We start from the raw sequence: 16,401 nt of genomic DNA, 5'->3' as shown, positions 1-16,401 counted from the left end.
GCATGCATGCGTGCGTGTGTGTGTGCACGTGTGTGTGTGTGTGTGTGTGTGTGTGTGTGTGTGTGTGTGTGTGTGTGTGTGTGCTCGTTCATGTGTGACAGGGGTGAGGGATAGCTTTCCCTTCTGTTAAAATTACATGCCAAGCTTTCCAAACACATCTGCCTCTCTTCTCTCCGGGGAGTTGCTTTGTGATAGAACGATTTATTTACAGGACACATTTTTGACTCATAACGTCTCTTCTGCAGTTCCTGAGTTTTCTCTCACACACATTTTTGGGGGCTTTAGCATTCATTTGTATATTTATCTGTGAGTTTTACTACTTACGGTAAATGAATTGATCTGTTTGAGTCCCCTTTTCAAATGTAAGGAATTTGCAGGAGACAAAATAAACTCTTTTGACATTTTAGTTGTCATAAAATGAACATATTCCTAAACAACTTGGTAATATTGGCCTAGATTCGGGCTTGTGTAAAACTACATCTTTATCCTGTATTACACTGTTTGCAATCCTTGTGTTTGAGGGGCTGGTGGATGGTAAGAGCTTTTTTGTGTGTTGTAGTCATGGCAAGATGGATGAGGAATAATAGGCAGTAAAAAGAAGTTCAGGGCTCCCATAATTCAGTTGAACAGTATGTTTTGTTGTTGTTGTTTTTTTACAAACAAATTTTGGCTTTTTTAATGAGTATGTTTATACTAGTAGTCAACAACAACCACGTATATGCCACTTAGCACCATGTCATGCAGATCTTCGTTTTGAAGCATACTGTCCAGCAGGTGATTTCACCGATTAGCTCAGCTTCAACCAATGAAGGAATTGGTTAAGCAAGAAGGCATAGTGTTTGATTTGAATTTGCAGACATATGGCTCTTGATAACACATGGCTAAGAACCAAAGTTCTCTCCTACCTAAAATGACCATGGGTGGTCAAAATGACAGCCAGTTTTTAAATTCTACATTCTGTCAAGATAAATACCCAATTGAGATATTAATGCATTACATATGTTAGTATGTCTGTTAGGAAACGACTGACACCAAAATTAACATTTTAACAACTGTAATGCTATTTTTAAACAATTTAAACTTCAGAAACATGGTCGAACTTGAATAGCAAAATTGAAAAATTGAAAATATTGCCTGAAAAATAAAACGGAAAACATATATTGCTAATTTAACAAACGTAACAAGGCCTATAAAACGTGAAATGTAAAAAAAAAGAACTGAAGATAAATATTGAGACAGTCCCAAGCAACGACCGGAACTTAAAAACTACTAGAACGACCATTGGCCGTCAAAATGACCGCAATGGTTTTTAAACTCTATATTCTGTCAAGATAAATCCCCAGTTGATATATTAATGTATTACATATGTTAGTATGTCTGTTATGAAACTAATTGGCACCAAAATTTACATTTTAACAACTTTAATACGTTTTTTTCAAACAATTTAAAATCGCCGCTGTCCAACGCCTGTAAATACTGCAACGCCTCGGTGGTAGTCATGGTGCGTCTGAAACGGCGTCTGTAACCAGGCATGTTGGCAATAATAAAAAATCAAGCCTAGACTATTACTCTGCACTGGAGGATGCTAGTGTGTTTCTAGGACACAGCAATGAACTTCTTTTTCTTTTTTCTTTTTTTCTTTTTGATTTTTCCCCCCTTTTTGTCCCCAATTGTACTTGGCCAATTATCCCACTCTTCCGAGCTGTCCCGGTCGCTGCTCCACCCCTTCTGCCGATCCGGGGAGCGAATTTACGAATCCTACTATGGCTACGCCAAGACCCGCCCTACTCTGTCTGTGATTGGCTAACCCTATCCCTAACCCCACCCTAACCCTAACCTTAACCAACCTAACCAACGGAGACAACGAGTACTAGCCAATCAGAGGCATCGGGTCTTGGCGTGGCCATAGTAGGATTCTGGGTCTTGGCGTGGCCATAGTAGGATTCGTAAATTCGCGTACGGGTCTGCTATATTTGCACATATCAATGTTTTGCAATTACGTTTATTAAAATGTAAAAAAAAGAAGAAAAAGTTCATTGCTTTTCCGCCCCTGCTCAGGGGGGCAGGGGAATGGGGGGAATCCCATGCGCTGCATCCCCCCGGTGAAACTCCTCACTGTCAGGTGAAAAGAAGCGGCCCGGAGGAGGCATGTGGTAGTAGTCTGCAGCCCTCCCCGGATGCGAATTTACGAATCCTACTATGGCCACGCCAAGACCCGATGCCTCTGATTGGCTAGTACTCGTTGTCTCCGCTGGTTAGGTTGGTTAAGGTTAGGGTTAGGGTGGGGTTAGGGATAGGGTTAGCCAATCACAGACAGAGTAGGGCGGGTCTTGGCGTAGCCATAGTAGGATTCGTAAATTCGCGACCCGTACTCCAGAAAATGGTACAGTAAGAAAGGACTTTGAATAAATAATAATTACAAAACAAATCTGCTAGGGATTATAAAAATGAGAAAACAACTCATACAAACAGAAAGAAAGAAAATAAATAAAAGAGGAAAAAAAAGAAACGTGACATAATTCCTCTGAAAATATCCTTGTACGGCTTAATGGTTTTGTTACTTTTTTGTTGTTGTTGTGCGGACAGAGCAATGAACTTCGTGAAGGAAACGTGACCAATATACGTCATAAAAGGCGCCGATGACGCACAAATTACGCGCCGTCATTTTGACCAGTCATGGCCATTTTAGGTAGAGCTTATCATATCTTTTTTTGTTGTGTAGTTGATTTTAAACTGATTTTACTGCAAATATGCCATTTTAGGAGCATTCAGAGAGCGGCAGGTTTGTATCTTTTTTTTTCTTTCAAAAAGTTATTAAACTTTGAAAAATCCAAAACGGTCAAAATGGCCGCCTCGTGCAGACAATTCTTTGCTGAAAACTGAGGGAAAAAAACGCAAGTAGTTTTTGAGTGTTTTTTTGTAATATAACTTTTTTTGTGTTTATTATGATTTGTGTTTGTTGTAATTTCTGTTTATTTTTTGTTCGGTCCCATTTTTTCAGTTTCCAGTTTCATTCCTTGAACTGATTTTTGTGCCTTGGTTGAGTGTGTGTACTGATAAGTACTGCTGTGTGCCACAGATCTGAAGCCCAACGCTCTGAACTCCACGTCTGACTCGGACCTGATGCGACACCGGACTATCAGCCGCATTCCCCAGGTCACTCTCGCCTTTGGCTCTGATCGGATGAAACCCCCCTCCCCAACAGAAATAGAGATCATTGCGCCGAGCAAGATTAAGGACCGCACCCAGAACGTCACGGAGAAAGTCACCCAGGTCACACAGGTATGAATGAAATGTGACTAAAATAAGAGGGGAAGACAAACGAGACAGCCAGAAAGAGAGGGAAAATGCAGCTGGCAGAAATTCAGTGTCTTGTTAAAGGACACCTCTGGGAGGTGGGTGCTTAGGACTTTAACTCAGGTTCTCTGTTTGTTAAAAGCCTACCAAACCAATCTAATTTTATAGCAACAGCTAATATAGCAAAATATATATGAAAATCAGTTGTCCCTTTTAGACATATTCAAAACTGGGAAAGTAAAAAAACAGACCCCCATCCCACAATGCTTTTATCCAACATAATGACAGTATTGGCTGTTTGCTGGTGCTTGTCAGGCTCTTATAACCTACTATGTCAAAATCAACACATACAGAGATATATCCAAAGTAAAAACCAACCCTAAATCACAGATTTCCTTGCTTTAAACTTGTTTGAATGGCTTCTATATGGTGAAATATGTCACCTCTGGACATTCGTTCAGCATTTCCATAACACAATTACTCAAATGGCTTAAGGCATAAAATCCCATTTTCCCTGGCCTCATCAATTGAAAGTGAACAGGTAGGAATCGCTATACAAAAAAAAAATTCCTTGGCTACCTTTCCAGCTCTCATTTTTTGGTGAGGAAAGATATGTGCAGTGGCTACACATGTTCCTGTAAGAGGAAAAGGGGTGATAACCGTTTTTTTTCTGACAGCTTTCACGATGATGAAAGTGGTGTTTTCTTTGTATATTGTTACTTGCTCAGCTGTAGTTTACAACCAAGATTGGGATTCCATGACAGTGGTCATGATAAAGCCTTGGCAAATGAATAAGTTTTTAATTAGCTCGACTATTTTTTTTTTTTTTTTTTTGCGTAATGTAAACAACACCTACTTCGGAGGCCCAGAAAAGGAGGCGTGGGAAGGTCTGTGGTTTCAGGGGGCACCTATAGCTGGTTTACAAGGTACATACATGGATTTGGGGCTTGGGTCGGGGGGCGGCGGGTGTGGGTCACCAGGTCAGGGTTGAGCCTCGTAGTCGGTGGGCAGGACTGTTTGTGCTTGCCTGCATTGCATTTGATCCTGGCCAGGGTGATCGCAGGGCCCCGTTGTCATCTTGAGCTGCCTGGGCGTGTTCTCCTCGCTGCTCTTGGCACATGGGGGTGCTTCTCATTGGGTGGGGGGATGTCGGGTGGCCGAGTGGGGGATGTCTTCTTGGCCGCTGTCCAGCCGGCTGCACACCTGCGCTGATCTTGGTGTGCCTCGTCCTTCTGTCCCAGTTCTGGAATGTATATGTAGCACACACGTACACCAAATGATTGGCAACGTGTTTGTGGGACAGGTGAGGTGCAAGCCATTTGGGTGGAGGTGAGGTGGGTGGTTGAGATCTTGCGTGCGGTGCCCCTACCCCTGCTTGCACCTCAACAATGTCCTCAAATTTTAAAACTTAATCCCAATCACTCTAGTTTAGTACACATTCACAAGAACCATACCCCAAACAAAACCCACTACCAGGTCAGGGTCGGCTGGGTAGTAGGAGTGTGAGTGGTTCGGGTCTGATGAGCCTGGACAACTCATATGCCAACACCCCACCATTTCAACTCCATACACGACAGCAGCGCACATTGAGCACTGGGACTATGGGAATGGATGGGACGTCGGCATGGGTAGTCGGACAGGAGGCAGGCTTGAGGGCCTCCTGCCCAGGGGAATTGCTCTGTCCTCAGTGCCGGATGGTGTCCTGCCTGCTGCGTTCTGGCAGGGCTGTGGTGAGCACTGCCAGATGCTTTCCCAGACCCCAGGGTGGTGGCTCGTCATCATGAGTGTGGGCTAAGGGGTGGGGAGTAGCTGTCGGACTTGCTCCCGCTGCATGTTATTTCTCTGATGGGCACCACGGGTGGGCTTGGTGGTGGGGATCGCATGTCTGGCTGTCTATGAGCGCTGGCGGGGCCCTGTCCATCCTGGAGAGGGGTTGCTGTTGGATGACCTGGGTCAGATGTATTTGGTTACATGGGTGTATGCTTGGTGTGTGTGACCAGATAGGATGCCTAGCTGGTGGCGATGCGGTGGGCCCCGCCCCAGCACCAGGCATGGATGGGCATAGGAACCCATCCCGGCGGGATGTCGGTTTGTCTGTTGTGGGGCCCGGCTCCAGACCGGTGGTCTGTGCTTGCCGTCTGCAACTCAGGCCCCATACCTGCAGGTGCAGCCTGTGCCTGTGCCTGGGGGTTGACGTTGAGGGTGTGCCTAGGAGATGTGGATCTGGCTTGTGCTTTTAGGGAACTAGTTTGTGCTCCTCGGGGGCATAAGGAGCTGTGGCTCTGTGGGCTCTTGGGCCCCCTGTGGGCTCTGTTCCTCTGGGATTCTGATGCTTTGGGTTCTAGCTGTTGTTCTCTTGGTCGTGAGGTGTCTGCATGTCTGCAGGGCCTGTGGGTGGCGTCAGAGAATGTCTGCTGCTCGGAGGCACTACGATAAGTCACAGATCTCAGACACCAAAATGTATTGGGATTAATCATATGCACTCACAGGTCATCACATGCACATACTGCACACTGCTAGCATCTGCTTCACACACTCTCTGAACACTCTCCTGATTACATCCTTCTTCATAGTCCTTTCTGCCCTTTCTTTCCTTTTTTCTGTCTTCTCCTTTATCAGTATAACTTTTTTCTTAATTTCATATGGATAAGAATGGTTTAATTGTTTTGTCGAACACATGTCAGCATCTGTTTCTTTGTTTATATCTTATCAGATACATGTTGTCATTTTTTGTGTCTTAAGTTCGCTTCTCCAAGAGGGGGACAATCACCACAAGTGAGACAAGGAGTCTCACTTGTGGTGATTGTCCCCCTCTTGGAGAAGTGATGCTGATTGGTTGTTTAGCTGATCAAACATGCTGAAGAGGAGGACCGGTCATGGCTATAAATGTATAACAAAAACCCTAAACTCTTGTCATCCCACAGATCATCCACAGGATGGAGTTATTATAAGCGGTTCTTGATAATTCGTAAAGATTGCCCTTGTAGGTGGAGAACTTGAACTCCACTTGCAGATTATCTCTGTCAAGGGCATATTAGCATACACATTTCCTGTGTTGTATGCCAAGCCTGCTGACAGCACAGGTTAAAATAAATAAATAAATAAAGACAACATTGCAACACGTCTCTCTTTCCCCACTACAGCTCCATACCCCATTCCCCTACAGGCCCAGCTTGTAGGTCAAACATTAATGGCCTGAACCCTGTAGTGGCACAAAGGTGCATGACACTCAATGCCTCTCTTAATAGCAAAGGCTTAACAAGTGGCTCAGCTGCTGAAAATGCACAGAGATACCTCCTCCTTTCCTTCATGCTTTCTACCCCACTGAGTCTCATGTTTTAACATTTCAGGCTGACAACAGTGCAGTGACGTGTGGTGAGGTCAGTGGCTTGGTAGGCAGTGGGCATTCACAGTCCAAATCACATCCTTTTGTGCCCTCTAATGTTTTATAACAATCTGATCCTTTTTCATTCTCCCAACTGCCACAGAATTCTAGAATGTTATGCCCCCCTGGCTGAACTAAATCCCAAATGAAAACCTAAACAAAAATATTGTCAAAGTATATATGAAGTACTTTTTTTCTTGTTTTATATGGTTTTTGATAGCTGTGAAATGACTAAGTAACGCCATTGCCTTTCTTAGAGCTCCCAAACCATTGTGGATTTCATTGCGGTCACTACAAACAGCAGTTATGAGATACTATTAGTAAATATTGTTGAAACATTACCTGAAAATCACACAAACACAACACAAAGAAACAACATTTGTGGTATATATATATATATATATATATATATATGTAAAATCTTCAAATACCTATTTTTAAATTATGTACCATTTCATTAATTCATTTCCAGTATTATGATGTATAATAAAATGACTGATAGCAGAACTGAGATTGAATTCATACAAATAAACCAGGTGCTGAGGTGGCAGAACGTTGAGATCATATGTATTGAGGTCACCAATAGATCAATTAAAAACACTCGTTTTTGGGTAATACGTATGAAAATAGCAGTTAGTCACTTAGGGCATGCTTTTACCCAAAACGATTTAGAAGCAAACTTATAAGATACAAAGTGACATCAGCATATTAGGTGACAAATAGTGAGAAGGTAAACCTATAGTAGCATGTATCCCATCATTAATGCTTCTCTTGTGCAATTAGATCCCAGTTCAGTTCAACTACATCATGTAACAACTTGTAAACCTTTTTAAAAGTGAATCAACATAATCACAAACATTGTATAGTGAAACTATTACCACTGCTTTTGGCTGCTCCCGTTAGGGGTCGCCACAGGGGATCATCCATTTCTTCCTGTCTTCTGCATCTTCCTCTGACACACCAGCCACCTGCATGTCTTCCCTCACCACATCCATAAACCTCCTCTTTGGCCTTCCTCTTTTCCTCTTCCCTGGCAGCTCCATATTCAGCATTCTTCTCCCAATATACCCAGCATCTTTCTTCCACACATGTCCAAGCCATCTCAATCTTGCCTCTCTTGCTTTGTCTCCAAACTGTCCAACTTAAGTGGTCTCTCTAATATAATCATTCCTAATCCTGTCCTTCTTCGTCACTCCCAGTGAAAATCTTAGCATCTTCAGCTCTGCCACCACCAGCTCCACCTCCTGTCACCTCTCTCCTGCACTCCTCGTTACTTGGGACAGTTGACCCCAAGTATTTCAACTCGTATGCCTTCGTCACCTCCACTCCTTGCATCCTGACCATTCCACTGTCCTCCCTCTCATTCATGCATAGGTATTCCGTCTTGCTCCTACTGACTTTCATTCCTCTTCTCTCCAGTGCATACCTCCACCTCTCCAGGCTCTCCTCAACCTGCACCCTACTCTCACTACAGATCACAATGTCATCCGCGAACATCATCATCCATGGAGATTCCTGACTGATCTTGTCCGTCACCACTCAAACAAGAATGGGCTCAGAGCCGATCCTTGATGTGATCCCACCTCCACCTTGAACCCATCTGTCATTCCAACCGCACACCTCACCATTGTCACACTTCCCTCGTACATATCCTGTACCACTCCTACATACTTCTCTGCAATTCCCGACTTCCTCATACAATACCACACCTCCTCTCTCGGCACCCTGTCGTATGCTTTCTATAAAGCTACAAAAGCCCAATGTAACTCCTTCTGGCCTTCTCTATACTTCTCGATCAACATTCTCAAAGCAAACATCGCATCTGTGGTGCTCTTTCGTGGCATGAAACCATACTGCTGCTCGCTAATTGTCATCTCTCCTCTTAACCTAGCTTCTATTACTCTTTCCCATATCTTCATGATGTGGCTGATCAACTTTATACCTCTGTAGTTGCTACAGTTCTGCACATCGCCCTTGTTCTTGAAAATCGGTACCAGTATGCTTCTTCTCCACTCCTCGGGCATCCTCTCACTTTCCAAGATTCCAACAATCTAGTTAAAAATTCCACTGCCATCTCTCCTAAACATCTCCATGCCTCCACAGGTATGTCATCAGCACCAACTGCCTTTCCACTCTTCATCCTCTTCATAGCTGCCCTCACTTCCTCCTTGCTAATCCACTGTACTTCTTGCTTCACTTACCCTACATCATCCAACCTTCTCTCTCTCTCTCTCTCTCTCTCTCTTTTTCTCATTTTCTTCATTCACCAGCCCCTCAAAGTACTCTTTTCACCTTCTCAGCACACTCTCCTCACTTGTCAACACATTTCCATCTCTATCCTTGCTCGCCCTAACTTGTTGCACATCCTTTGCAGCTCGGTCCCTCTGTCTAGCCAATCGGTACAAGTCCTTTTCTCCTTCCTTAGTGTCTAACCTGTCATACAACTCACCATACGACTTTTCCTTTTCCTTTGCCCCCTTTCTCTTCGCTTTACGCTGTCTGCTTGTACTCCTGTCTATTTTCTTCATCTCTCTGACTATCCCACTTTTTCTTTGCCAGCCTCTTCCTCTATATAATTTGTTGTACTTCCTCATTCCACCACCAAGTCTCCTTGTCTTCCTTCCTCTGTCCTGATGACACACCAAGTACCTTCCTAGCTGTCTCCCTCACTGTTTCTGCAGTGGTTGCCCAGCCATCCGGCAACTCTTCACTCTTCACTTAATTCCTGGCTGAACTCCACACAACAGTCTTCCTTCTTCAACTTCCACCATTTGACCTTCGGCTCTGCCTTCACTCTCTTCCTCTTCTTGGTCTCCAAAGTCATCCTACAGACCACCATCCGATGCTGCCTAACTACGTTCTCCCCTGTCACCATCTTGCAGTGTCCAATCCCTTTTAGATCGCGCCTTCTACATAAGATAAAGTCCACCTGTGTGCACTTTCCTCCACTCTTGTACATCACCCTGTGTTCCTCCCTCTTCTTGAAATATGTATTCACCACAGCCATTTCCATCCTTTTCGCAAAATCCACCACCATCTGTCCTTCCAAATTTCTCTCCTTGACACCATACCTACCCATCACCTCCTCATCACCTCTGTTCCCTTCACCAACATGTCCATTGGAGTCCGCTCCAATCACCACTCTCTCCTCCTTGGGTACCCTCTCCACCACGTCATCCAACTCACTCCAGAATTCTTCTTTCTCTTCCATCTCACACACAACTTGCGGAGCATATGTGCTGATGACATTCAGCAATACACTTTCGATTTCCAGCTTCATACTCATCACTCTGTCTGACACTCTCTTCACCTCCAGCACACTGTTGACATACTCTTCCTTCAGAATTACCCCTACGCCATTTCTCCTCCCATTCGCACCATGGTAGAAGAGTTTGAACCCACCTCCGATACTCATGGCCTTACTCCCCTTCTACCTGGTCTCTTGCACATACAGTATGCCTACCTTTCTTCTTTCCATCATATCAGCCAGCTCTCTCCCTTTGCCAGTCATGGTGCCAGCATTCAAAGTTCCGACTCTCACCTCCACACTCCTACCCTACCTCCTCTCTCGCTGCCTTTGGACATGCCTTCCCCCTCTCCTTCTCCTTCGCCCAACAGTAGCATAGTTTCCACCGGCACCCTGCTGGTTAACAGTACCGGTGGCGGTCGTTGGTAACCCGGTCCTCGACCGATCCGGTATGGAAATCTTATTTATGATCCGCATATTTGATTTAGCAAAGATTTTACGCCAGATGCCCTTCCTGACGCAACCCTCCCCATTCATCCGGGCTTGGGACCGGCACTAAGAGTGCACTGGCTTGTGCATCCTCAGTGGCTGGGTTAAACATTGTATAGTGAAAGTGAACAGTAAACATTTTTTATGAGGAATTGCATTGATTTGGATGGCACAGTGGTAGTGTGGTCGCCTCACAGCAAAATGGTCCTGGGTTCGAGCCTTGGGGAAGTCCAGCCCTGAGGGTCATCCCGGTTCATCCTCTGTGTGGACTTTGCATGTTCTCCCCGTGTCGGTGTGGGTTTCCTCCGGGTGCTCCGGTTTCCTCCCACAGTCCAAAGACATGTAGGTCAGGTGAATCGGCCATACTAAATTGTCCCTAGGTGTGAGTGTGTGTGTGCGTGTGTGTGTGTGCGTGTGTGCATGTGTGTGGGCCCTGTGATGGCCTGGTGGCCTGTCCAGGGTGTCCCCCCGCCTGCCGCCCAATGACTGCTGGGATAGGCTCCATCATCAACGCGACCCTGAGAGAGCAGGATAAGTGGTTTGGATAATGGATGGATGGATGCACTGATATGTAAAAATGGAAGACAAACTGAGATGACTTGCACAAATCTGTAAATTTCAAAATGGCTGACAACTTTCAGGGCTGTCTCTGATGTATTAGTGGGAGACGAACTGTCAATCAGTGAAAAGAAAATGTGGCATGATGCCTTGAGCCAGCCTGAAAAAACACATGGCAAAACTACAAGTAAAAAAAAAAAAGAAAAAAGAGTGTGACTTGGGAAGCCATATATTACCCATGTACTCATGTCATTCACAATACTTAATTTCACATTTAGCCAGTATCTTAGAAAACACAAAGTGACAAAAGCATAATAAAGGATACTGGCTGCAAAGCAGGCATGTAAGCATCAATACACATACATACACAACGCCAGAGTACTACTGGCATCGTTTGTGGCTGCCACTTCTCCCTCTCGTAGCCCCCCTTCCCATCCAGCCCTGTATGTTTATCTGTTGTCTTGTTTCACCCTGTTTATTGTAAAGCAACTCTGAGTATTAGGAAAGCACTATATAAGTTTGATTTATTATTATTATCCATTAAAGCTAACACAAACCGTGGCATACCTCTGTGAACTGTACATTTGTATACATTTGTAAAAATGAACAATGAAACTTAAATCAAAACATATCTACAAAATAATTATATAAAGAGGTTGTAGCAGACTATATTGGCACAATTCACCATAATTAGTAGACATGGGCCCTTTAAGAAAGGGTTTCCGGGTTGAGAGGGCAGACCGAGGACTAGGATGGTTGGAGCAGCGCCATGTTGCTCAGAGAGGATTTTGTACGGAAGAATAAATTACACACGCATTCGTGCAGTCCATGTGAGAAATTGTCCGTCTGTACTTTCCTGTAATTTCCACATTGGTGACCCCAATATTTGTTTGCTGGATGTTCCAAGAGATAACTCTTTATGAACATGACGACTAATGCGGTTTCTCTCAAACTGCCGGAGTTCTGGAAGTCATCAGCCTCGACTTGGTTCGTCCAGACAAGCAGTGGCTAACCATGTGCCATGGAGAGCCATGTGTATGTACGTTTTTATTCCAATCCAACTCCACACCAGGTGAGTCCAGCTGGAATGAAAACCTGCATACACATGGCTCACCATCGCAAATGGTTAGCCACGCCTGGCCCAGCCAAAAGCGAAGTTCGCATTGTGGGAAATCACCGTGGACACCACAAAATACTATTATTTGGTGTCAGCTCTCGGCAGTTCAACAGCAACCAGAGTGGTGAGCCTCCTCAAAAGTCCTCTGCAGCAGGATAAATACGAGACACTCAAGGCTTACCTGTTGAAAACTTTCAAGTTTCTGACATTGAGCGGGCCTCAGTGACAGTAAACTGTCTGAACTTATGGACAGGATGCTGGGTCTCCTGGGAAAACACAAGCCCGGCTTCCTCTTCATCCAACTGTTTCTGCGACAGCTGCCTTCTTAGGTATGGGCTGCTTTAGCAAACACCGCCATCACTGACTGTCATGCTCTGGCTGAGGAGCCTGATAAAATTTCCTGGCTGGTCAACAGCACTGCGCGGCCGTCTTTTTTTTTTTTTTTTTCTTCCTGCCCAAACATTTTCATCACTGCCTGGAGACAAAACAGTTGCCACCGCAGCAGCAGCAGCTCCTCAACAGTGGCAGGATCACAGCCGGTGTTTTTACCACGCAAAGTTTGGACCCAAGGCCAAGCACGGCAGGAAACACCAGGGCCGGTGCTCAGTAGTGGCCATGTGCGTTGGCCGAACTGGCAGGCTGCTTTTCATCAAAGACTCCATTTCTGGATGGCGGTTCCTGTGCAACACGGGCACGCAGAGAAGCATCCTGCCCGCATCGAGAGTAGACATCCTGTCCTGCAGATATCCCCCCCCCCATGGAAGTCGCTAACGGCAGCCCCATCCGCACTTATGGCACTAGGGACGTGGAGCTGTGTTTCGGAGGACAGCGGTTCGGAGGGGACTTTGTCACGGCAAAAGTGGCCGTTCCCCTCCTTGGTGCAGATTTTCTATGCACCAATGGGCTGCTGGTGGATGTCAAAAACCTCCGCTTGATTGACGCTGTCACTTTCTGCTCATATGTGTGTACACTCAGCGGAGCGGACTCCATCAGACTGTCTAGAATGCTGTCCGCCGTAGACGATTTTCTCCGGCTTCTTGCTGAGTTTACGGTTCTCATGCAGCCCACCTTCTCATCTTCCAATTCCAAGCATGGAGTGGAGCACCGCATCGCCACCGCTGGCCCACCAGTCTATGCTCGGACTCTGCGCCCTCGACCCGGCCAAGCTCACCGCTGCCAGGGAGGAGTTTGAGGATATGGAGCGTCTCGGCTTCATTCGTTGCTCCAGTAGCCCGTGGGCTTCAACCCTCCACATCATCCCGAAGCCTGGTGAAGGGTGGTGCCCGTGATTACGGGCTTTTTTACGTGATTACCCCCGGCTCACCAATATAATATCGCTGGAACCGCTACCCAGTCCCACACATCCAGGATTTTTCCACCCACCTGGCTGGAAAAGTCATCTTTTCCAAAGTGGTCCTCATCCATGGAGACCATCAGGTGCCAGTCCACCCACTGGATGTCCCCAAAACGGCGGTGATCACCCCATTCGGACTGTTCAAGTTCCTGCACATGCTGTTCGGCCTCAACAACGCCGCGCAGACATTACAGCGCCTCATGGATTCGGTGCTACGGGACCTGCCTTTTGTTTTCGTCTATCTAGATGCCATCCTCATTACCAGCACCTCCAAAGCGGAACACTTGTCCCACCTCTGGACTCTTTTCGAGTGGCTCAGCCTGCACGGGCTGATTGTCAATCCAGCCAAGGGGCCAGTTTGGGCTGACAACCATCGATTTCCTCGGACACCGAGTCACCAAAGACAGGGTGGTACCCCTCCCGCCAAAGGTGGACGCCATCAAGAACTTACTGCTACCGGTCAAGTCCCTACAGGAGTTCCTCAGCATGGTGAACTTTTACCACCCCTTTATCCCCTGAGCTGCTCAACTCATGCGACCCCTGTATGAGGCCCTGAAAGGCAGGGCCACCAAGCACACTGTGGACTGGCCTGCGCAGAGGGAAAAAGCATTTGTGGACACTAAGGCTGCTCTGGCTGATGCAACAATGCTGGCTCACCTGTCACCTCAGGCTCCAATCACCATTACTACAGACGCTTCAGACTACGCAGTCACGGTTGTGCATGAGCAGTGGGTGAATGGCGCTTGGCAGCCACTCACTTTCTTCAGCCGACGGTTACACCCCAGCGAACGGAAGTATAGCACCTTCGATCGGGAACTCCTCGCTCTCTACCTTGCCATTCGACACTTCCATTCCCTGCTGGAGGCCCACCGGTTCACTGCGTTTGTGGACCACAAACCTCTGACGTTTGCCATGGCCAAGGTGGCTGAGCCATGGGCCGCTTGCCAGCAACGACAGCTCTCCTACATCTCAGAGTTCACCACGGACATACAACATGTTGCTGGCCAAACCAATCTCCTCGCCGACTGCCTCTCCCGGGCCATTGCGGGGGCCGTCCACTTGGGTCTCGACTATGCCTGCATGGCAGCTGACCAGGCCGCCAACCCAGACGTGCAGGCTTTCAGGACGGCTATCACAGGGCTACAGTTAGAGGACGTGGCTTTCTACGACACTGGCACCACGCTTCTGTGTGACATCTCCATGAGTCAGCCCTGGCCCGTCATTCCCACTCGCTGGAGGCAGCATGTTTTTGACGCTGTCCATCGCCTCTCCTGCCCTGGCAAAAAGCCGCCTCAAAGACTAGTGGCAGCCAAGTTCATCTGCCACGGGCTCAAAAAAGATGTGAGAGACTGGGCTGACACCTGCATGCAGTGTCAGCGCTCTAAAGTGCACCTCCATACCAGAGGCCCCCCCCCCCGGCATGGTTCCAGGTGCCGGAAAGGAGGTTCGACTACGTAAATGTGGACCTAGTGGGCCCTCTGCCTCCCTCCCGGGGTTTTATTTACCTCCTCACCATGGTGGACAGGACCACTCGATGGTCAGAAGCCATCCCACTGTCATCGACGATGTCCACCGATGTAGCCTGGGCGTTCATCGGGACCTGGGTTGCCCGGTTCGGCACCCCATCTGACCTCTCCTTGGACCGGGGCTCACAGTTTGCGTCTGAGCTCTGGAACGCAGTCACAGAGAGCATAGGGGTGAAGCTCCACCGCACCACCATGTACCAACCGCAGGCCAACGGGTTGTGCGAGTGGTTTCATTGCTCTGCGAAGGCCGCTCTTTGGGTCAGCCTCAAGGATAGCAGCTGGGTTGACAGGCTCCCGTGGGTCACGCTGGGCCTCAGGACTGCCCCTAAGGAGGACCTCCAGTCCTCCTCCACTGAACTGGTTTACGGACAGCCGCTGCGGGTCCCAGGGGATTTCGTCCCCAACACCACAGCTCCCTGGGCTGTAGCCCATCAATGGACCATGCTCCTGGATGACGCCAGAGCTTTCGCACCGGTCCCCACTTCGCAACACAGACTCCCACAGTCTCACATCCCTGCAAGTCTGCAGTTGGCAGAATATGTTTTTATCCGCCATGACGCCAACCGTGGACCCCTGCAGCCTCCCTACGATGGGCCGTTCCATGTCCTGGAGACCGTAAACAAGCACTTTGTCGTGGAAGTCGGCAACAAGCCGGAGCGCATTTCAGTAGATCGCCTCAAACCGGCTCACCTGGACTTGGACCGACCTGTGCCCTCCTACCCTGCCCCCACCCCCCAGCAAGGCCCTTAAGGTTCCTCCACCACCCTCCCTACCCCCACGCTGCTGCAGGGTCCTTAAGGCCCTTCCTGTAGGCACCCCGTTCTCCACACCTGTTCGGTGAAGCCATTGCAGCTGGGCCACACCACCCCCGCCCCCCCACACACACGTTTACTTTTTTTTATTATGATGAATTCTGGGGGGACATATGTCGCGGACTATATGGGCACAATTCACCATAATTGGTAGACACGGGCCCTTTAAGAGAGGGTCTCCAGGTTGAGAGGGCGGAGCGAGGACTAGGATGGTTAGGGCAGTGCCATGTTGCTCAGAGATGATTTTGTACAGAAGAATAAATGTGTTCTTGTAGTCAATGAGAAAAATTGTCGATTTCTACTTTTCTGCAATTTCCACAAACTATTAATAATAAGGATGTGACATAACGAGTGTGTGCAGCTGATAGGGAAGGCGTTTCAGCAATGGTTGTCTGATGCAGGACAGTATTCTATCAAAAAAAAAGTCAAAATTTAGAGAATAAAATCAAATTAGAAATCATATTTATATGTTAACATTACATTACAGTCATTTAGCTGACGCTTTTATCCAAAGCGACTTACAACATGTCCAACACAGCCACACTACATGAAAATGACCTTAACAGATTACTTTATTTTAACACTGCCACGAGCATAAAAGTGCAAAATCAATGTC

The 16,401-nt window shown here is 47.1% G+C and overlaps 1 protein-coding gene across 1 annotated transcript in view; it reads left to right on the top strand.

Annotated features, from left to right (window-relative positions):
• The window catches only part of kcnh6a (potassium voltage-gated channel, subfamily H (eag-related), member 6a), an 86,499-nt gene that overhangs the window by 11,093 nt on the left and 59,005 nt on the right, over window positions 1-16,401 (top strand). The window contains exon 6 of the mRNA XM_056287517.1: window positions 3,080-3,282. Coding sequence (XP_056143492.1) covers window positions 3,080-3,282 — 203 coding nt within the window. The remainder of the gene's footprint in view (window positions 1-3,079; window positions 3,283-16,401) is intronic.

Source organism: Lampris incognitus, chromosome 10 (genome assembly GCF_029633865.1).
Source record: "Lampris incognitus isolate fLamInc1 chromosome 10, fLamInc1.hap2, whole genome shotgun sequence".
Classification (NCBI taxonomy): Eukaryota; Metazoa; Chordata; class Actinopteri; order Lampriformes; family Lampridae; genus Lampris; species Lampris incognitus.
The sequence above is the reverse complement of the archived record's forward strand: the minus strand, read 5'-3'. Positions and strand labels throughout refer to the sequence as shown.